Here is a 22,963-nt window from a genome sequence, read left to right on the forward strand (position 1 = left end):
TCTCATTTTATTCCCACAATGGCTGTTCAATAATTCAAGAAAACTGTGTGCAGAACATGTTGCTACATACAGGCCATGTTCAGGAAAGCAACAAGATTTCCACTCTGACCAGAAAGCAGGCACACCACGGATTTTCAAACAAGTCGCAGCACAATGACACAGCAGTGGGAACATTGGAGAACAGGGATGACAAGAGCTTATTAAAATACATTAGATCTGGTATGAGACATCAAGTACTAATACTGTAAATGGTTCTTCCTGAAATCCTCAAAGATTATACTGAGCATGATGAGAGGGTCCATTGTACGTTTTTCTACCGTAAGTTTATTATAACATTATATAACTTGGTCTTAAAGGCAGCTTACCTCAGACATATCCTCTTAAAGACACTCATAGATATTATGTCCATGATTAAGTACCTGATGAATTGTTATCTCACCATTTTGCATCATGTCTGTAGTATTTAGAGGATTACAGGCTTACATACTGGATTTCTGTACTTTACGGAGATGTTAGTTTATTTTTTTCCACCTGAAAAAAATTATTGTTTGGTGTTTAATATGTGTGTGAGATCAGTAGCTAGGCACTATGAGTGTTTCATTATGTTGTTATATATATATATATATATATTTATTTATTTATTGTGGGCAGCAATAGTTGTTTGTGTGTACTAATTCCTGTGCAATAAAATGAACAAAAGGAAGAAAAGACTCAATTCAAGCATCTTCTGTTGATTAAACTTTATATACATCACGTCATGCACACACAATCCAAAAAGTTTTAACCTTATCAACAAATCAGATGGATAACAGTTTAATTACAGCATTGGACATTTAAAAAAAGAAGTTGTAAAATGGGCCATGAGACGACAATGCGTGGCTGTGGGTTTAATGCACTTGGTTACTCATGTTGTGTACTTGTTGAAGTTTTGGAGAGTGTAGGTTGCCACAGTATCCAACAGCCAACCACGTGTCACAACTGTAGCTTGTCTAGAGAGACCTGTAGAGCAGATAATAGTTTTGTTTTTAATAAGTCTACAAATGACAAAATCATATGTATGTACAGTATATCCATAATATTTGGAAGTCATCTTAACGTAAAGCAGCTACTGTTTTTTAACTTTCTCAGACTGCCAACTCAACATTCTATCAATATCAGTAATAGTAATACAAATATTAATCAGATATGTGTTTACTCGATTACTTGGGCTATGAGCATGGATGTATACATCCATGGTAATGAGTGCCAGAGGCCGTGGAGGAGGAAAAGCTGCATTAAATATGCAGCAGTGCAAATTAGGATGCCAGGAGAAGGAAGGACTCAGAGCCACTTGCTCCCTTTTGGTTTCAAACTGTCAGCTCTCCTTGTGCGATGGCAGCCTCTTTCTTCTGTGGCCAACTTGTTTTGACATTTCCCCCGCACTCCAATCTGACATTTTCTCTTGGCCATTTCTTTGCTGCCTAACTTCCTTCACACTTGTTTTCTTGGCAAGTCACTCCCCTCGCTCTTGTTGGGAACCTGCCTCATTTTGGCTGGCAGCGTCTGCCATTTCACCGTTCTGTCAACCTCCAAATGGTCCTCACACAGGCACAAATGCATTCAAATCCATGTACTAATGGACAGACAGGTGCACAGTCATGCACACCAGCCAGAATGAAAAAAGAGGACTAAGAGGATGAGCATAGTGTTTTCATAGGGTCTTTTAACAAACACCAGTTCTAAAATTAATAAATAATTAATAATGTGAATATGATGACAAATAGAGAAAGATTTTTTTATTTTAGTGAGTGAGAACTGTCTAGAAAAATGAATAATTTTAATGCTACCCTGGAGCTAAACCTCTGAATAGGTTCACCCATCTCAAATTCTGTCAAGCGATTCAAAAAATGGTGTTGTCAACCACTTTTCTAAATCACAATAAAACATGTTAGATTTCTTGTTCTTTTCTAAGAGAGAAGAGTTGATCAGGCATTAGCAGATACAAGCTAATAAAGACAGCCTGACAATGCTGGCTGGCTAGCATTGGCTAGCTGGGATAGGTAACATGTTAGCTGCTGTTAAAATCCACGCTCTTTTCCAGAGCATTCTTTTTTTAGTCACGATATCATGACAAATCTTTGGTTAAATGTTTGTTTCATGCCAGAAAACAGTACAACAATTAGAAAATAACTTTTCAAAGGTTGGAACAAACTAGCTAACATAGTGGTCTAGTTTGCATACCTTCTCTTAAGAGGAATACTTAAACACTCTAGCTAGGTTATGCAGGCAGTCTTCAAAAAATCTTCCTTAGTGCCTCAATTATTTGCCTTAAATTAATTAAAAATAGCATCTCTGTGGTTTCTTTGGTAAGTGTTGATGCCTTTTCAAGTGTCCTAATACAGGAAAACAATATACTTGGTGGCAGGAACTCTCATTTTGTCTCATTGAAATCATTTTTGTCCATTATTCTTCTTCCAATTATGTTATATCAAGATTTAACAATAACCAATGAAATGTAGTCCTACATCATAATATTAATATCTATTGGCATATTATCCATTACACACATTTCCTCTCTGACTATCCACAGGTCTATGCTTGTGTGAGGCTCGAACCCCCAGGCAAAACCAGGTATGAATTATGTAATCAGCTCCCACTGCTGCTGTCAGTCTAATTTCTCTTCATGAACTCTGTATGTGTGTGTGTGAGAGAATGAGAGAGTGAGAATAACTACAAGACTGAAAGTGTTATAAAAGTAGCAAGTGAAAATGACGTTTTATTTTCAGATAAGACTCACAGCTGTATGTGGACGATGACGACGACTCTGATCCAGGCTGTACAATGACCAGCTGATGGGACTTCTGTGTAACAAAAAGATAGAAATTATGTCTAATTTAGAATTTAAAAAATTAGCAATAAGTAGAAGATACTTATAGTCAGCAAAATTGGAAGGAAATTATATTTCCACTCCTGCCTGTCAGATTATCTATTAGCAAAATAAAGTATCTTGGCTGAAACTTGCTGGCTTTAGAATTGTTGATTATGCTGTGGTGGTTATTGGATCTGGGGATTTTCAGCATTAGTCAATTTCTTTCATTTATAATTTGACATTTACTGCATTCATGTGCCATTTTCAAAAATAAAATCAAACCCAGGAGACAAATAATAGACATTAACTGTTAAGGAGGCTGCAGCTTTATGAGTCAAAGCATTGTTCAGTGGGGGAGGCATGCACTTTACTGACTGCCACATAGTCCCTGCAGGTAATAGTTTGCTTAAATTTGCTTGTCATAGGAATCTTAAGTGAACTGGAATCATTAAAACATTATATACTGTAAAAAGGGAACAAGTCTAAGAGTTTACAGCCATGCTAGCGGCTCTGTGAGGCTATACTTTGAGCTGAATGCTAACGTCGGCATGCTACCATGCTCACAAAGACAATGCTAACACTGTTGAGCAGGTATAATGTTCACTATGTTCACCATCTTAGTTTAGCGTGTTAGCATGCTAACATTTGCAAATTAGCACTACACACAAAGTACACTTGAGGCTGATGAGAATGTCAGTTTTGTGGTGGTGATAGAAATTATTTCTGAATGTGTATACATGTATACAAAATAACTGACTTTTTCCCCCTAGTTTATTATTTTTTCAAGTGGGAGAGGTTAGACACTCTTACCTGTTTACTGTTGAAAAGAAGTGGATCTTTGACTATAACTGCTCCACAGAGCTCCACCATCCACTCCATTTCATCTACAACACACACACACACACACACACACACACACACACACACACACAAAAAGTTGACTGTAAATGTTGACTGTTTTGGGGAAACTGTGTTTGATAAAGTATCCTTGGTCACACCTTAATGTAATTCTCTCCACTTTCACCCCTTTAACCCCAAAGGGATACTGTGCAGACTCATTTCAAGCTCAGACTTCCTTTGATCGGAGGGATGGGAAACAGGTCAATACTTAATTCTCCACTCAAATCAATATGTGTATCATACTCAACACACATTTAACTTGGTTTAGGAAACATCTGTTCATATTTCAACATTTCATATCAGACACCAAACACGCCTTAAAAAAAAAAAACAGCTTCCCTTGTTTGTTGCCTTTAACATGAGAACACTCAGTGTCAGGAAAACCTCATTCAATTTGCAGTATATGCTGTAGATAACCTCATCATTTAATATACACAAGCATGAGCAATTAAATAATGGATGAAATCCCGCTGGGCTGAAGAAAACAGACTCTATTCTCTGTGTTTGTGCCATGTAAAAGAAAGTCTTTAAACTCCTCACGCTAGCTAGCGGATGTCGACCCATTAGCAAAGCTTCATCGATCCAGCAGGCAGCGGGAGGATGCTGCAGAAGCACTTTAAGAGCTCCAGGAAGAAGGAAACCAAAGAATGCTGCCTTGTGGATTTATAAGCAATGTGCCCCCCGAGACCTTCACCCATGATCTATCTGTCAATTAATTCATGTTGGAAGGGTAAAGCAAAAAAAGTATGTGGTGTGAAGGGCAACCAAACTCCTCTCTACCTTGAACTTGGATGTCATAAACAGTTTCAATCATTAGGACCAAAGTTCACAAACTAGGCTAGTGCAGAAACTGTAAGACCTGGGTATTAACACCAATTTTAGAAGATGAGAAAAGCAAAAGCACTTTGGCCAGGACTGAACTCATTTCCACTTTAACCACTTTTTATATTTGCAAGTTACTCATCACCTTGTCAAAAGTCTGCATTTCTCACACATCCCTAGACATCTCAGTGTTGTTGCTTACAGAGCTCAACAAATAACATATGCCATGTGCTGGCAGATAATTGAAACAAAGAAAAAACTAGAAAAACTGACTTCACTGACTCAACTCACTGCATGAAATGTCTCTGCTAAACATTTAGGAGAGAAAAAGAAGATACAAAGTCAGGATAAAAACAATCTACTGTGAAAAGTCTGCAAAATGTCCTGCAAAATTTCTATAGTCAAGCAAAAGAGGACATTTATTCAGTGGATTTAACCTTTAACATGTAAAGATGAAAACTGTTTATGAGATCAGTATCTATACTATACAATGTAAGAGCATCGCAAAGCATTTGCAAAGTGGACTGTAGGTTTTTGGGAAAAGTAGTTCTGTGAAAATGTAATGTTCTTAATAAACCCATTTTTTCATGAATTAGATAGTAGAACCTGACCAGCAAGTTGACTGATAAGTAACAATACGAACAGACGAAGATCGATACCACTCACTAAATATGAAGCTACAGCCAGCAGCCGGTAAGCTTAGCTTAGCATGAAGACTGGAAACAGGGGGAAACAGCTAGCCTGGCTCTGTCCAAAGGTAACAAAGTCCATCTACCAGCACCTCTAAAGCTCACTTTTTAACACGTTATACCTAGTTTGTTTAATCCGTACAAAATCCGAGTGTAAAAACGACAAGTTGTGGTTTTACATTGTGTGCTGGAACTATTTCTTAGCTGGGCACAGTGACTTCCTGGACTCTCCACTGGTTGCTTGGCAACCTCATGTTGACGGCAAGACTTGAATCTTCTCATCTAACTCTCAGCAAGAACGTAAATAAGCGTATTTCCCTAAATGTCAAACAATTTCTTTTATAACCAAATTTAATTAACGAAACTCTCAAATGTCAATAATATCAGCCTCTAAACTTGTATTGGCCGGGCTCTACAAGATGGTGCTAAAGAGAGAGAGAGAGAGAGCGTCAGTGTATAGGTATAGATGCTATAATTGTTTCACTCTAACTGATCTGACATAACATTGACACAAATCTTAATACCGATAAGTTGTATTAAGATTTCTCAGTAATTCCCTGATCTACTTTGCATGTTACATTTCAGCCCTTGGTCCCATATAGTACAAAGAAAACAATTTTTCTGGAGCTCTACTTGAACATGACATGTTGATGTGATTTACCTGTAGTCATGTCTGTAAAAGGCCCCTGGAAGCAGATCTTGTAACCCTTCATGAGCAACTAAAGAGAAAAAGAAGATACAAAGTAAGGATAAAATAATCTACTGTGAAAAGTCTGCAAAATGTCCTGCAAAATTTCTATAGTCAAGAAAAAGAGGACATTTATTCAGTGGATTTAACCTTCGGACAATGTTAAATAATACTGTAACAATACAGTAACAATACAGCTGAGTATGTTTCTGAGAGCTGAAACACTTCACCAAGCACATCTCGCAATTTATAACATGTATTCCCCTTTGTGTTAAAAAAAACCTCAAGACCTTGTTCATTTTTCACTGTAAAACTGTAAATTCAGGGATGAGTCGAACAGAAAAGAGCAAACAGAGCCACCTTCACAGAGGTAATATCGCGCTTTAAGCACGCAAAGAAAAATGACCCACCCCCGACACCAGGGACACATTGTTTTATTGCACTCAGGGTCAATAAGCTTACTTGAAATGGGAATGTAAAATTGTTTCCTTGAACCATGGTAACTATGAGGAGGAGAAAGGAAATGTGCAGCTCACATCACAGTCTCATATACAGTGTGTGGCTGGATGGAAGTGTTTGGAAGATAAATGTCCAAGCTGCTGGAGAGAGAAATACTAATTTCTCACACCTCTGTGGCCGTCCATAATGATCATTAGCCAGAGGTGCTTGGTGAGATGAAAAGTGTTTCTGTTACAGATTTTTAATTTAGACAACACTTAATGTCCTTCAGGAGGTATTAAAGTGTGTGATGTGATAACATGCAAACCCTACACACACACACACACACACACACACACTCAGAGTTTCTTCGACTGATTTCCTGGGCATCAACATTCTGGTGACAGACTCCCGAGTCCTGGCTCTTCATTTCATCTGTTAGTCTGTTTGTCACAGTGGTGCATTTGACAGAAAGTGAGTATGAACAGGACAATCTGTCGTGCTCCATCAAAGTGCTGGCACTGTGTTGAAATCACTTAAAAAGCCTGAAATTACTAGCTAATTCAATTAGCAGAGGTTCTTCAAAGGCAGCGATACGGCCAACATGACATCTAGCCATTTCTAATTTTCCCCCTCAGTGGCAACAGAACCAGTCCTGCTGGCCTTACACCAAGAGGAAAATTACAATTAGCTTTTTACAGCAGGGCCTGAGCTAAGAGACTGGTGCAATAGGAAGAAACAGGTTCAAGTGCTGTTTGTTACTAGGACACTTTATTTGATTTTCTCCACAGAATCAGACTATTCTTTGTGGTCAGACAATGTACCTTCACAAACAATAGAGGTGGCCACAGTTAATGTGTTGATTTGTGTTTTTTTTTTCTTTCCCTGAAAGGCTTTTGTGATGAGTGTTTTTCAACCGGTTTTTAATCAGTCAGTTCTTTAGGAACTGGATGACTGTTGATATGTTTTAGGCCTGAGTGATTGGCTGACTCTCTACCAGATCTATAATCTACAGTATATAGTGTGTTGATAATCTGGTAGAATGGACTGATGTTCTGATAAAGGCCTTTGTGGGCCAAAGGGTGAATTAAGTTGAAAGCATGCAGCTTAAATGCATTTATATTGTGAGAAAAAGAGGGCCTTCTTGTCTAGATACTGTATGTACTGCTCTGTTTGTGGCTGACAGCATTACTTTAAGTTTGCTTCACCAACTGTTAAATTACTCTTTAATGGGAGCATCCTCGTAGTCCTGTGGCCTAAGAAGCAAACCATGTAACTGCACTGTCCCTGGTTCGATTCTGGTGAGAAACCTTTGATGCATATCAATCTCCTGTCACTCTCTACTGTCCTGTCTAACAAAAGGAAAAATGCCCCAAATTATCATTAAAATAATTACTTTTAATGTCCTTTTCTTATAGACCAAGTATATCATCTGCCTACAGGACAGGTGAACTTTTCTTGTTGCAGTAGTTTTCATATTTTCTAATGCGGTAGCTGCAAACAGGTTAACTTAGTTTTTGTAATCTGATTTTTAACAAATTTTACTGCCACTTAGCTAAGACAACAGCCATCTCTCCCATCAGACTCCATGGCTAACCTTGCCTTGCATTTTTTTCTTGGCTCATTGTGGTCTAGCCGCACCAAGGATGAATTAGCCCGTTCCAGACATCATTACAAGTCGGCTGTAAAAAAAATGACAGCTCTTTACCCAGACACGAACATGAACTCTTTCTACATCTGATTGTGTTTACCTGCCTGGGGAGTGACAGCAGACGGTAAAGAGCTAGTAGCTAAATCTGTAACAAAGCTGGAACAAATGCTTGAAATGAATGTTTTCCAAACAAACATTTTCTTGTAGTTTGGAGAAACAGTAAACCATGTACCAAATACATGAATGCAACATTTTCTGCCACAGTTTTGGTTATTTTACATGAGAGATATCTGTATATGTGTTTTTGTCTGAGAAACTCTCACTGGTTTGAAGTGGGCAGGGCTCATTTGGACAAAGCGGATGTCATGTACTTCGGTTGACCAATCAGAGTTTAGCAACATTTGAATCAAATGTGATGACACTTGGGGGGCTGTTTGCTTTGCTTTCCAGGCTACCGTCAATCAAATCTGATCAAACCACACCCACACAGTCCTGATGAGGCAGATTTAAACAGTTAATAAATACATGATTTTTTCTGAACTTACACTAGGATTGTTGCTAATTTAGTCATGAATATTTAATGTTGTAGAGAAATACTTAAGATATTTATAAATAATTTAAATTTATCAAACAAAATTTTCAGGGGCTTGTAAGGTAAAATCTTGGAGCTAAAATTTAACTCACAAGTTGTACGGCTAGCTGGCAACAGGGAAAACACATTTTTAGAAATGTTATTTTAATTTGCAAGTATCAAGTACTGTAAAGAAATAAACGAGAAATAAAACATTATAGCTGCAAGTGAAAGAAAATAGCCGCTGTTAAATTCCTTGGGGAGTTCACCGACTTTAGCTTTTACCTTTTGAGACTATTTAGATCAAATAAACTCTGTATAATAGCCATCCTGTTCATTGTGTAAGGGACTCACGTTATTGTCTTCAGTGGTACGAGCTCTCATGGGGCCCTGGTGATTGGGCCCATTCACCACGTCACCTCTCACTTCAAAGAGATTCTGTTGGGGGGAAAAAAGAAGGAAAAACTACTTCCGCATATGTACATTAAAGGCAGAGTATGTAGGATTTTTTCGTGAGGTCAGTAAACGCATTCAATGTTGTCCCCATGGTTGTCCCCTCCTCCTCAGCTCAGAGAGAGAGAGACACAGAGTATGACTGAAAGAGACAGAGCAGTGAATCAGAGAAATAAAACCTTATTTTCTGATTGTTTCACGGCAGTTACATTTTACAGCACAAATACAATCATCCCCACCTCCGCACAATGCTGTGGGAAGGAGCCAGCAGCTCGATATGTTACGAGTCCCAACTTCATGGTCCCAACCTCACAGCCTACACGCTGTCATTGGCTGGAGCTACACACCACTGACCAAAGGTTGACGCCCAGAAACGTCCCGAAACGTCCCAAACACAGCAAACTAAGAAGAAACTAAGAAAATACAGACATAGGGCAGTGTCTCTGCAGATACAGACACCACCACACACTTCTAGTGGGTCAAGTGTTGATTGAGAGGGATTATATTTGTATGTGTCTCTACACTGTTTTTTTTTTTTTTTAAGGAAAATCCTGCATATTCTACCTTTAAGTACGTGAACCTCAATCACAGTGGTATAAAACCTTTCCTGTTACTATTAAGTTAAGCAATTATTCATCTGACAAAAGGACTGATTGAACGTTGACAGACAGCTAATATTATCTGATTTATTTTAAGGGTCAAATACAAGAAGAATAAGAGTACACTGAACATCCTTCAGTTTGACAGAGTTCATCTTATAATTGTATGGAGTCCATCTCTATATACACTATATGATGCATAAAAATGCTTATAAATTGGCCTGGATGACGGAGAAATAGTTTTAAATTAATGGGGATAATAAACAAAGCCTGGCAAAGGATTATACTTGCATAGCACAGAACCAGATGCAGGGATTGCTAAAGCAAATGGATGACAAATAATTTATGAGGTATCACAGAGAACCACATGGGGAGATTCATCAGGCAGCCTTAATTCAACATCGAGACATACAGAGATGTAACAGGAAATCACCGGCAAGTATACCTCATCTAAGAGTTTCTTTTGTTTGAAGCACTCTGAAATCCCTGCGGAGAGGAAATAAGAACAAAAACGTATGAGCTTATTGTCAGAAGCACAAACACTATTCTGGTGGCTACTGTATTATGTAACACTCCTTGTATTTCAGTCTATCCCTCCATAAGCTCATCAGTGATGGAGCTTGACGATAAAAGCGAGTCAGGACTTACACTGGAAGCTCACCACCCACTTCCTGCCTGCAATGCCAAGGAAGTACTTCAGCGTGCGCTCACATACCAGTTGTTCATCTGGCAGAGAACAGAGAAGAAACAGAGATGTGTGAAAAGATGTGCAAGTAGTATGTGTACGCACATAAACACACCTTGGTTTGAAGCCTTTAATTTGAGTGTTATAAATGAGGTATAATGGTTCCTATTACAGATACTGAGTTAGTTTGTGAGGTTGACAACCTTGAGGTCAATCCTTGTTTAGCATATGTCTTAGTTTTAGGAAATATTAAGTTTTTTTCCAGAATGAACACATACTGTAGTATACAGATACAAACAATATGCGTAGAAAAGAATACCTGTTTGCTCTTAGAGACAATGCTGAAAGCTTTAATGTGATGTAATGTGATGCAATTTCTTCCCAGAAATTACTTTTTTTTTTAACCATGTTATCATTTATGCTACTTAAGTTTTGATTTATTTAGGTAAATTCTGGTGTTAAGGCGTTGTACAGCACTATATGCTCTTCCACACCAACAACCTTTACAGTGATACAGTGGTTTAAAGTTACTTGTACTTTGCAGCCACTGACAATTACCACAAATATAAAATTGATGCCCATGATAGGACCAGAAAGACCAAAAGTTGCACGTTGAAAAATATCCATCATTTTCAATTACCATATTATAAGACGGATGAATAGAAAGAACATCAAGAATGTACTTTTGTGTAGGAATAGGTTTTTGAATAACAGCATTTTCACCAGCCAAAATGAATGAACAGTTCAACAGGCACCAAACCGTTTAGGAATGATTACTGAAACAGTGAATAGCTTCACAGACACAAACCATGGTTGATCAAGCAGGGTCAGGGGTTATTCTTCCTTCATGAAATATATTAATTATCTATTGATTTGTATTCCAGGCAAGACTCAAGTGCACGTTATTGATGCACCTCAAACATAAATTAATTTCAAATGATTATTATTTTCTGCTAATGGTTAGAATGGGACACCTCCTGCTCCTTTCCAACCTTTAACCACAAAAGATCAAGAGGCCCGGTGTTCCAAGTTTTTGGTTACCCGGGAAACAGCTGCCGTAAAAAAAAAAAAAAAAAAGGCTTCTTAAACAGTGACATTTAATGTGGTGCTTTGGAGACAGCGAGCTCTGAAATTAAAAATAATCTATCAGAGAGGGTAATTAGCAACAAGCGAATGAATGGAGGAGAGAGTGAGTGGGTGGGACAGAAACAGAGAGCTTATCTCTAAGGAGCGCTTTAAAAAAACAAGCTGTAACTACATGTAAAAAGAAAATGTACTTCTGGATATGCAAATGTTCCTGCTCAAGAAAATATTTAAAAACAGGACCTTGGGAGATTTAAAGTGGAATTTTCAATAGCCAAGTTAATTGCTTTACTGTGTATCAACCATTAATTAAAGTCCAGTGGATCAATTCAACACTTATGACAGTTACAGTCTAAACTAAAAGAACAGTGTTATATTCTCACACTGCCTACATGAGAGCATACTCACCTGTGTGCATTATGATATGGGTCACCTCTGGCGTCACCTGGGAAACCACACAGGCACCAACTCGCTTGGCAAACTTTTTCACCATTATCTATAGGAGACAACATCTGATCGGTTAATGTATCCTACAATGGCGCTAAATAAACCCATTCATTGATTGAATGGGTGAATGTGTACCTGTTCATTGGGGCTTAATCCAGATGACACTAGCACCATCTTAGCTTTACTTCTCTCTCTCGGAGGATTGTTATTTTCTTTGTCTTCTTGTCCATCTGATGGTGAACCATTGTTATTTAATGTTTTGGCTGCTGAACTTGACCTAAGTGTCTTGGAGGCTCCGGTGCCAGTTACACTGTTTGCTATGCGTGTGGAGCGCTGCACTGGTGAAGAGAGAGAGAGAAAACAAATAAAAAGAAAGAGTCATCCGACCCAATTCTCTTTAGAAACATGCAAACACATTTTTTTCTGTCACAGAGCTTAACCTTCATTAACCACACAGTCAGGCTACCATGTATCAGACAAACCACTTGAACTCTGATGAACTCAAACCAATCCTTGCTGCCATACTAAAGACAATTTGAGAAGCATTGAGCCAGTTGCCATATAGACCTTCATATCTGTACTCAGAGAATCCTAGTGGAAAAGTGTGGAATCATCAGATTATGAAGAAAAAAAATTAAATTAAATTAAAAACAATGTTTCTTTCTGCTCATGTGCTTCTGGAAGATTGAAATGCGTTTAGTCTTTCATAGAAAAACAGTTACACTTGTTAAATTTTCCAGCATGTGTCACATTTTTTCCAACACTACACCAGCAGCCTTACCCATCTCTGCAATGCTGCCATGCTTTGACACACTGGGCTGGGTGACCCCCTTGCCATCAGATGTCCTTGTGCTGGGCTCTCGTTCTGCTTCTGGAACAGCTTTCCTGCAAAAGAGATGTGTAACTTTAACTTTGGTAGAACACTGAAGGAAAAATGAGACAACATGGTGTAGATGGTAGCGACTGCAGGGATGTCCTGACCTGATCACCCAGGCATTTTTATATTTATGAATATTGAGCTTGATCGATTGCTGATAATTTGTGTATTTGCATTTGCAGGTGGTTCATGCTTGAGATGAAGGAAGTCTGACCAAATCCCATCCAAACATTCCTGCCTCAACAGATTGAACACTCCTCTCTTAATGATATTACACAGAACAATATACAACACAACAAAAGGGTATAGGTTACTTAATCGTGAGCTGTCACACATATATGAACTGGATACAGTGCAGTCAGAAAATATTAGGACGGTGACACACTCCTGTTGTGTTGGCCCAGCCCATAAAATTTTAAATAAAACCATCACTATATGGTTAAAGTGCTGACTCTCAGCTTTAATTTGAAGGTGTTTGCATCCATATTAGATGAACAATGTAGAAATCATATCCCTTTTTATACATCCTCCTACTTTTAGGGGACAGAAAGTCAAGTCAACATATACTTAAATAAAGTCAATATTTATATAAAGTCTCTGATCCACAAACATCGGCAGATGTTGGTATCTTTCCCGGTGATGCTGTTATGTACTGCAGCCATACTCACTTGTTACTTATTTCAGGAGCCTTCACTCTCATCTTCAGTGAGTGAAACACATGATCACTTTTATTCTAGCCAATCAAGAATATTGTACTGCTTGGCAATAAAAAAAAAAAAAAAAAAAAAAAAAAAAACACAACTTGGGTTGTGTTGTCTGTATGTTTAGGGTTATTATCCTGCAGAATAGCAGCTTTTTTAACTCATAGTCATTGTTTCATTTCAAGTGAAATATGCTGGAATAGAGCCAAAATCATGAAAAGCACAACATTGTCCTAACACTCTCTGATTGCACTGTACAGTTGTATTAGGTGGGATGACGTAAATGTTGGTATTGTCAGAAATCCAATTACTCATGTCCTTCGTTATAAGTAGAGTACAAGCTATTTTAGAACTCATATGAATAATATTTTGGAAGTTCTCTTCACTTGTTTTCTTTTGGGTTAAAAAAATACTGACAACTGGCAGCAAGCCTCCATTTCAATTACCTGCACCAAAGTGATAATGGCTCATTGAAAACTCGTCATATACTTCAGTGCCAACCACTCTTTCCAATTTCACCAGTGCACTCATAGAGTGTATGCTTCTTAATTCAGAACTTGTATAGCTAAGGTCTTCTGTGTTCTCCCTCTCTCTTGCCTGGAGGACAGCACTTAGAACCCTGCAAGGCAAGAGGTTGGGAGGGAAGCAGTCAAGCGGGAGAGATAAATTACTGTGGCAACACAAGTTTCCCTCTAAGTGCTCTAAATGACATAAGAAGCAGTCAGTAATGACTTTTTTATTCTCCACAGCATAAGCAGATTCTGGGTTCATTAGTGAGATTATCCGCCTGTCCTCTTGAGATGCATCACCCTCTGAGAAAAAGAATAGCAACACACACACACACACACACACACACACACAAACACACACAGACACTCGCTAACTTTCTCCTTCAGTCAAAGACCGAAAGAGACCAATTACATGCCACTTGCTCCAGTTACTGTTCTGCTTAATATGGTGGTTTTGAAATATAGCTCCATTTAAAATGTATTTACAATGTATACAACCCTCCGAGGAGAGAAATACAACACGCTGAGGCAGATATTATTTCATTACATTTGTTATTGAGGACTGTCACAATAGATTGGTTAACTGGCCTAAGTGACAAAAACAAAAACAAAAAAACAAAAAACAAGACAAACTTTCTACTAGCCAGGTTAGCTGTTTCCCCCTGTTTCCAGTCTTTATGCTAAGCTAAACTAACCGGCTGCTGGCTGTAGCTTCATATTTAACTGTCTGCCAGAAAGTGAAGAAGATTATTTCCCAGAATTTCCAACTGTTGCTTTACATGTACTTTGTAGGCACTGACAATTACCACAAATACAAATTGATGCCCATGATGGGACCAGAAAGATCAAAAGTCGCACGTTGACAAATCTTCATCATTTTCAATGACCAAATTATCAGATGGATGAATAAAGAGAAATTCAATTAAAATTATAATACATTTTACCACATACACCCCGTTGTCTTTTTATGTGCACTTTGATGCTCCTATATGTACTGTATCGTATCTCTACTTGTGCCATGCACCAGCAAAAGACAAATTTCCATTATTGCCTACATTAATGGACAATAAAGTATTGAATCTTGAATCTTGCCAACCTCAAGAACATCCTCTCTGTAGAAATGAAGACAGTTACCATGTAGAACCGGTTTCAAACTGTCAAATTCCTGAGAATCATCTAATCATTTCCTGTGTATGGCAAACAATGACTTCATGTTGGGAGGCAAGCTTTCATGTTTTCACGTCAGACAGGCAGCGTTTATTGATAGTTTGACTGTGGTTGTCTGTTGTTTCAGTAAGACATTTTTGTTTTTCCAATAAGCAATTAAACTAAAATAAAACACACACAAGTACCAATGTATGTACTATTTTTATACTTTTTTCTTGCTAATAATATTGTGTTGATGGGTTTTTTATGTTTAATTTTTAACTATTTTTCAGTGTTATTTATCACCTATTCAAAATGTATTCATAGTCAAACAATTCTTTCCTTCAAAAATGTTGCAATTCATAGTATACATTACTAATTTACCATAATAATAAATAAATAAATAATGACAATAAATAAATACAGGAAAAGATGTTACTTGATGGTTATGTCATTTATTTGCTTTCACTATATATACATAGTTTTTTTGCATGTTAGATCAGGGAAATCCTATCAGGAGAGAGTAAAAATGAAATAGGCATTTCTGTGCAGTAATACTAAAAGCTTTACTTACTGGTCTGAACCTTGGCCTGTGTCCTGGTCACATGGGAGGGGTCTGTGAGCGTCTGGGCCTGGGGACACAAAACAATCATCAGCTCTCAATACTTTCTTCAAGCTAATACATGAGCTTACACTAAAAAGAAAGACTTCAGTCTGGGGTCATTGAGATATGATATGTTCCTTAGAAAAGAAGAAAAAGGTAGTAATCGAGTATATTTGCTTTGATCGGCACTTTATATTAAAAATTGGAACACTGGGTAAACTTTCATTTTCAACACCACATTATTTCAGCCTGGTATTGCAGCATTAAAAAAATAGAGCTGCAATTAATGACTATTTCCATTATCGATTCATCTGCAGATTATCTTCCTCAATTCATGGATTAACTTTTTTGTCCATTAAATGTCAAAAAATAGTAAATAAATGCACATCATAATTTTCTAGAGCCCAAGGTGACATGTTCAAATTGCTTGTTTTGTCCAACCAACAGTTCAAAGCCCTTCAGATATTATATAATAGAAAACTAATAAAATCTGCAAATATTCACCTTAGAGAGGCTGGAACCAGTGAATTTTGGTGTAAACAATCATCTACTAATCAGTTAATCGACTATTTGTGTCAGCTCTGAAGAAAACGTTTTACATTTCTTATCTGCTCACCTGTGGTTTTACTGCTCTGGTTTGTTTTTGAGGGGACTTCTTTTGCAGGACTTTCTTCTTTCTCATGAAGCACCTCGGACACCAGAGCCATCAGCTTCTCCAACCTCACCAGCTCCTTCTGCATTTCTATCTTTTGCTGAAAGAGGAGAAAACAAAGTAGACACATCTTATAATCACAATGAGTCATACACTTTAATAAAATACAGGGGGGAGGGAATAAGAGGAAAAGGAAAGCTGCAATGCACCATTTACTAAAAAAATTAAAATAAAAAGGGACACATATGGGCTACACATTTGTTGTCATACTGACGTATGAAAACAATAATAACTGTCAATCAGTGAGGAGGGACCCACACTCAGTTAGAGCCAGTTAGTCATTATTGGAAGGGAATAGGTGCTTTTGCAGCCAGACAGCACTTAGTGAGGAGAATACATGGCAAAATAAGAGAGCGAGAAAGTGATTATATAAGTGACAGCTTTTTCAACTGGTGCTGGTTTGGAAGAACAGAGTTCATTGGTGTAAAAGTGAGTGTGTTGCAATGCTTCACTGGACTAATACTTTGAATTTCATCCTTTGAGTTTAAGTGCATTGATTATGTACACAGACACACAAACACGCAGCACAGTAATACCAAACTTCTGTATTCTCAGATGTGTGTAATCCTGGGACCTTTCTAAACCCCAGGGCGTGAAACTTTAACTCCCAGTCAAATACAGTCGACAGATAAAAGTGAGAGCGCTGGAAGATGGATGAGGTAGAAAACAAGAATCATCTCCTAGGCGGCATTTCCTCTAACATAAATGAAATGCAATTTAGAAAGCTGCTGAGGGGGACATTTTTTACTGAGCGAGGTAGTCTGTCATCCAGCAGCTGACAGTTTGGTTTGGGAAAGAGTGGTGCCCCCTCTGGGGCGTAACGTGACAGTGCATCACAGTTAGCACAGTGCAACCAGGTAATGCTGAACAAGCAGATAGAAAGACTTGAGAAAGGGAAATCTAGTCACTTTGTCAAGAATCAAAGGTTGTTCATACACTGAATTATAAAACATAGGGAGTATTTATACAGCTATGTATAAAAAACAGCAATTGTAATCATATTTACCTGTGTAACAAGGACTTCACTTGAAAATTGTGATGATTCCATGGAAACGCCAATGTCATTTACTGGGACATCACCTGCAGGGAGGAAATAATCAAATTGCTTTGTGTCTAAATGCTTGAGAATGAGGGCCCCCCCTCACAGTGGGAAACAACAGAGCAAGCACATCTTTGGCAGATTAGTAACAAAAGAGAAGAGTTATTGTACTGCTTAATCTTAGCAGGCTACAAACCTAAATTGAAGCCTTAAAAAAACAAAAAAACAATTTCAGTTACTGGGAATCATCTTACATTCTGGCGTGCCAAACAAGTCCACAGACGCTTGGCTGGAATTGACACAGTCAGGGCTGGGACATGCAGGCGGACGGCTCAACCTTTCTGCCCCATCAGCTGTAACACCCTCACATCTGTTAGCTTCACTGGAGTCTCCCTGATCCTGGGTCACAGCAGAGGGAGGGGCTGATGTTCCGAAAATTTGATTCAAAGTTGGTAATCCCTCTCCGCTGCAATCTGACTCAGATGAAGAGTCGAGCCTCTGGGCCCTCGTCCTCTTCCTGGGCATGCTCTTGATGGAGGAATGGACGCTGAGCTCTCCACTACCACTGCTGTACGACTTTGCTTCGCGAACAGTTTGTACAACTGGTATTCCAAGGCCATCAGGAGTTAAAGAGTACTCTGCGTTTAAAAATTGTTCAGCGGTGTTGCCGGGATGTTTTCCACTGGCGGTTGAACTGCTGTCTGTTATCTCCTCCACTTTGCCAGCATCCCTCATGGTACAATCAAGCCGATTCTCTGTAATTTGAGAATATGTTGAGGGTTCATTTAGTGCCTCATGTTCAATGGCTGTGAAGCAGAGCCCAGAATCTACTACCTGAGGCACAACAGAAAGATGAGGACTTTCTCTTTCACGCTTTGACACTTTATTAGGAGTAAGGGCACTACTAACACTATTCCTGGAGATACAGTTCTCACCAGCGCTGTCCTGACCTGAACAACTGCTATCAGGGATCGAGGCTTCTACCACCACTTGATCTGGTTTCTCAACAACTGTTTTTCTTGTCAGGACAGGTGAGTTAGTAGGGGAGATAAAATCACTACAAGATGAGTTTTCATTCTCTCTTAATGCCTCTTGGTTGGTGATTTCAGATCTCTTTGTATATATCAGATTTTTTGCAGATTCAACACCAGAACAAACACACTGGTTCGCCTCTGCTTCAGCAACCTGCACATTTTCTTGGTCTAGACTACGGCTCCTTTTCACATTTGGACCACCAAGATGGAAAGATTTCCTTTTAGTGGCTTTGAAGCTCCAGAGCAGTTGCTCTGTGTCCAGCTCGCTGTCGTTCTTATCCTCCTCGTTTTCTATTCCAGCACATTTAGTCTCGCAAGCGGAGGTTTCCAACTGAACACTGTTTGGGAAATGATTCTTTGGATTGTCACTTTCAAGGGTTGCATCTACTACAGCTGCTTCAGTTGGACTCGCAGAGCTTGGGACCACAGGGACATAACAAATGGCACCAGCTTCAGACAAAGTTTCAGCATTTGGCACTTCAGCAATGGACTCTTCAGCATATTCTGTTGGTCTCAAATAAGATGTCCTGACACCAGACTCCATGTTATCTATTCCTCCCAAATCTTGATCATAAATACATCCGTTTCTTTCAGCCACCTTTGTCATGTTTCCATGCTTAGGTGATGCCGTATTATCCAGTGATCCACCTTTAGCATCTTCAGATTGCTCTGCAACATTGCTGTCTTTTTCAGGTATATTGACTTTCAAGTTTGCTTTCTTGTGACCTTCCTGGACTTCCTCAGCGAAGAGTTGAAGTCTTCTACTTCTCCTGTTGCTCCTCGTGACAGGGATTTCTTGGTCTTCGCTGCTAGGGTAATTCTCAATATGAACTTGAACTTCTTCTGACCTTAGTCTAGTCTTAGGACTGGTTTCTCCATTTTGAACTCCAACCAAAACAAGAGGTTTCGGCACTCTAGCAGGCTTGCCTTTTTCTGACCTTTTATTTTTACCTTTCCTCTTGTCAGTTATCTTTTGCTCAGTACTTTCTGACTTTGCTTTAGCTTGCTCTTGCAAATCACTGTCAACCTGCTGCAAAGTGTTATGCGTCCTTTTCTTTGACTTTCTTTCTGGTTGCTGTTGTCCAATATCAGACACAGGACAGGGAACCTCATCTTTGCCATTATTCTTGTCACTTTCTGGAAAGTTGTTCAACTCTTCCCCATATTTGTCTATATCATTTTCCTCCATGACCTCAATCTGTTCTGCTTCTTTAAAAATGTCCCGGCTGGTGTCGTTTACTTCTATCAATTGTTGCTCTTCCTCCATGTCACTTTCATTTTTATCTACAGAGCTGGATTTCTTTACAAAATCAGCAGAAGTGAGAGTGTTTTTCTTCCTTCTTTTGGAAACTGTTTCAGGTGTTTGTGTTTCTTTAGTTGTTGGTGGTTCAACAAAAACATTAAGTGGAGGAGAGATGGTCTTGTTCCCTCTTCGCTCCCGTTTGTAGACGGCCCCAAACACCTGCTCTTCAAGTGCTTTAGCACGATCTTCTCTCCTAGGATTCAGATCACTAGTGAGTTGCTTGACATCTATTGTTGAAGTGGAAGAACAGCTGTCAGAGTCATCGGTGTCTTCGTTGGGTTTCTCTAACTCGAGACTTCCTTCAGTTGGAACTTTCATGAGCCACTCTGCGACTTTCTCTAGACTTTTCTTCTGTTTCTGGTTAAAAATCTTGTCAGGCTCCAAATCCTTTTCCGGCTTCTTCCTTGAGGACTTTCTTAAAGGTTGGTTTTCGGTCTCGTCTGGAATTAATGATGGATGAAGGGAGGCTTTCTCCGATTTGGGTAATCTCATTTTGTCCCTAGTTTTGTGTGTTGATGTTGCCTTTTCCACAACTTCTGACATTTCTGTTTCCAGTGGATCCAAATTATCTGTAGGGCTGTGCATTTTCTTATCAGAAGTTGGTGGGGCATCCCCAAGGCCACTGTCCAGGCCTTCATTTTCTGTCGTCAACGGACTTGTGTCTTCAAGCCCCATAAGTCTTGCAAATCCATTCTGGGCTAAAAATGGAATGGGGAAATGACAAATAATTAACCTTTTGGAAGACAATACACTTTCAAAATGAATAATGTGTAACCATCAACCATTACCTCTAGTGCCATTTACCACTGCATTCAGTAGCATTTAAGTAAAAGCAAATCTGGCAATTAATTTAAGGTGAAAAGATGCACCACCATAGTGAAGATCTTACCTGCTATAGTTGAGGAGTGAGACCTTGGAAGACCATTATTGTCGACATTTTCCATGTCGTCACAGTCAGTCCCGGGTGTATCTCCAGATGACACATCATGACGATGTTTAGTAGCTTCAGTATCTGTGAATCTGGGTAGAGGAAAACACAAGGTGTGAATAAATTAGCATTTTATACAGACAAGTTAAATGTTAATGTTCAAATTTCTTACCCTGATTGTCCTTTTTGCTGGGACATTCCAGTTAAGTCTGAAAACATAAAAGTAATGTTATTAGATAATGTAATGTAAGTTAATTTTACAAACTAATTTTAAGATGTCTGTGATGCAGCCTTACAGTTTGTGCCAGTGTCATGTTCATATGCCTGTATCATGTCCTGCAATCCTACTACAAGTCTCTGAAACCCAGGGCTCTCCTGCAAGCTCCTGTATGAGTAAAAAAAACCCACACTTGTTATGGTAATGAAAGTATTAAAAAATTAACAAATCAGTCTCATCTTGTCATCTTATTGATTCTGTCCAACCTTTTGGTTATCTTGGCTTTACACACTGGACAGTTAGCCCTGTTTTGTTTGGTGTTGTCCAAAAGTTTCATTATACAAAATCTGGTGAAAAAGAAAAACACACACACTGTTTGTGAGTGCATGTAAATGAATTACTACAATATCAGTTCCTTTAACAAAATGGGGAGTAATCAAACATTACTTACTTGCAAAACTGATGGTCACACTTAGTAGATACAGGTGCAGTCATTAAATCCAAGCTACAGGTGAAGGAAAGTATGAAGTAAGTAAACAAGCGACAAACTCTAATAATTCACCAAAAATAGTGTAGATGCAGTAAATTTTGCGTATTTAACTTCTTGGTCAGAATGACACTCACCATATGGGACACTGCAGAGTCTCCCAAAGGACTGAAATCCCCTTTTTGACATCTGTGGCCTTTGGGGGTTTCATGGTGATTTTTAAAAAGCTACAAAAAATAGAGCACACACAGAGGCTGTAAACAATATACTGCTTTCAAAACTAACTGCCAATATTAGACAAAACTACACAGTGAGCGTGTTACTGGTAGAGTTGGTATTTGATGCCATCCTTAAACACAACTTAATTCAGTGATGGGAAATGTAGCAGCATGGATACAGTGTGTAAACATAGAAAATATTCATCAATTGTTTGTCATCCATAGTTAGAATATTAACTTCAGTTTGACTTTTAGTGTGTATTGTGAATTGTGATACACAATCTAAATTAACAAAACTAAATATTTACTCTTCCAGATTTATCCCAAATGTCTAAAATAGAACGACATCTGAAAATTACAACTGTAGTGACACTTTCCATTATCACGCACGGCACACCTGAACAGATACTGAAATATATAGATCGATATTGGACGAAGGTATTTTTGTTATGGTTATATAGTTGCTTGCATGGCTTTTGAAATGTCCTATTGTTGACTGAATGGTGAACTACTCGGTCTAACCTTGTCTGTGATTATGACAAACTGCTGCAGTAAAGTTATGACAATGGTGTGTACTTTGGTCATGTCACATCTACTGTACATATAGAGTGTATAGTTATCTTGCTATAATGTGTTATCTAAAAAAAAGACAGAAAACATGTGACGAAGCATTATATTACAATGAGATCAGTCAGAATTAACACTCAGTGGCAATGTTCGATAAGTATATTGTAACATTATAAAACACAGTTTAGTGGTCATATACGGTGTCAGTGGCTTAAGTTGGCAGCTAATTAAACATCATGTTGGCTAGCTAATATGATTTGATTTGGGGGGTTAACTTACACAGCTAACCTAGCACTCCTGACTTTCTGACTTCTGAGACTGAGGCAATCGCCGAGAAAACGTCGGCAGAACAATATGTGACTCAAAGAGTAGATCACAGTTTTTGAAACGCCACTGGCAAATTGTAAAGATAAATAAATATTTCCAAAGGTACCTTTTTTTCTTACAGTTTGCGGTTATCAACACAGGAATCATCCGCTTCAGTTTTCCCGCAACTCGTCTTCTTCTACTCATGTTTAACGGCAGCATCTAATGTCACCGCGCCGCCTGCTGGTCCGGAGCGTGAACTACATCCTTCACACTACTGTTCCAAATGTATTTTCACACGTCCTTTCTGTTGTTTTGGTTTTTCTTTTTTTCCCCTGAAGTAACATGTTTAAGGGTAAGCTGAGTAGGGATAGAGCTAAATAAATAAACAAAGAGGCAAAGAGAAGAGTTTAAAATAGATAGAAGAACAGTTCAGGCTTT

The 22,963-nt window shown here is 38.5% G+C and overlaps 1 protein-coding gene across 4 annotated transcripts; it reads right to left on the reverse strand.

Annotated features, from left to right (window-relative positions):
• Positions 1-725: 725 nt before the first annotated feature.
• On the reverse strand, positions 726-22,783 carry LOC122867196 (breast cancer type 1 susceptibility protein homolog). 4 transcript variants are annotated; one of them, XM_044177657.1, is made up of 21 exons: positions 22,650-22,783; positions 21,569-21,658; positions 21,396-21,449; positions 21,211-21,291; positions 21,024-21,112; positions 20,900-20,936; positions 20,689-20,819; positions 17,717-20,497; positions 17,430-17,503; positions 16,328-16,463; positions 15,682-15,739; positions 12,656-12,759; positions 12,010-12,212; positions 11,836-11,923; positions 10,308-10,385; positions 10,105-10,145; positions 8,962-9,045; positions 5,921-5,978; positions 3,659-3,732; positions 2,777-2,840; positions 726-999 (listed from the first exon to the last, which is right to left on the reverse strand). In XM_044177657.1, the coding sequence occupies exons 1-21, from the start codon at positions 22,742-22,744 to the stop codon at positions 905-907; spliced, it is 4,515 nt and encodes a 1,504-aa protein (XP_044033592.1). In that variant the 5' UTR covers positions 22,745-22,783; the 3' UTR covers positions 726-904. The 4 variants fall into 4 exon arrangements, with proteins under 4 accessions (XP_044033592.1, XP_044033591.1, XP_044033593.1 ...); XM_044177656.1 differs by having other exon boundaries at positions 12,010-12,215; XM_044177658.1 differs by having other exon boundaries at positions 12,010-12,215; positions 22,663-22,727.
• Between the last annotated feature and the right edge of the window lie 180 nt (positions 22,784-22,963).

This window comes from Siniperca chuatsi, linkage group LG20 (genome assembly GCF_020085105.1).
Source record: "Siniperca chuatsi isolate FFG_IHB_CAS linkage group LG20, ASM2008510v1, whole genome shotgun sequence".
In the NCBI taxonomy this organism is placed as follows: Eukaryota; Metazoa; Chordata; class Actinopteri; order Centrarchiformes; family Sinipercidae; genus Siniperca; species Siniperca chuatsi.

What these genes read in the sequence shown, in the direction of transcription:
- LOC122867196 (XM_044177656.1), bottom strand. Translation starts at nt 22,744, where the DNA reads ATGCTGCCGTTAAACATGAGTAGAAGAAGACGAGTTGCGGGAAAACTG. An exon ending in GTGAAGTCCTTGTTACACAG is followed by an intron (nt 16,464 to 17,429) that starts GTAAATATGATT and finishes CTCCTCTTTCAG; the next exon opens with CAAAAGATAGAAATGCAGAA. An exon ending in GTACCACTGAAGACAATAAC is followed by an intron (nt 5,979 to 8,961) that starts GTGAGTCCCTTA and finishes TTTTCTCTTTAG; the next exon opens with TTGCTCATGAAGGGTTACAA.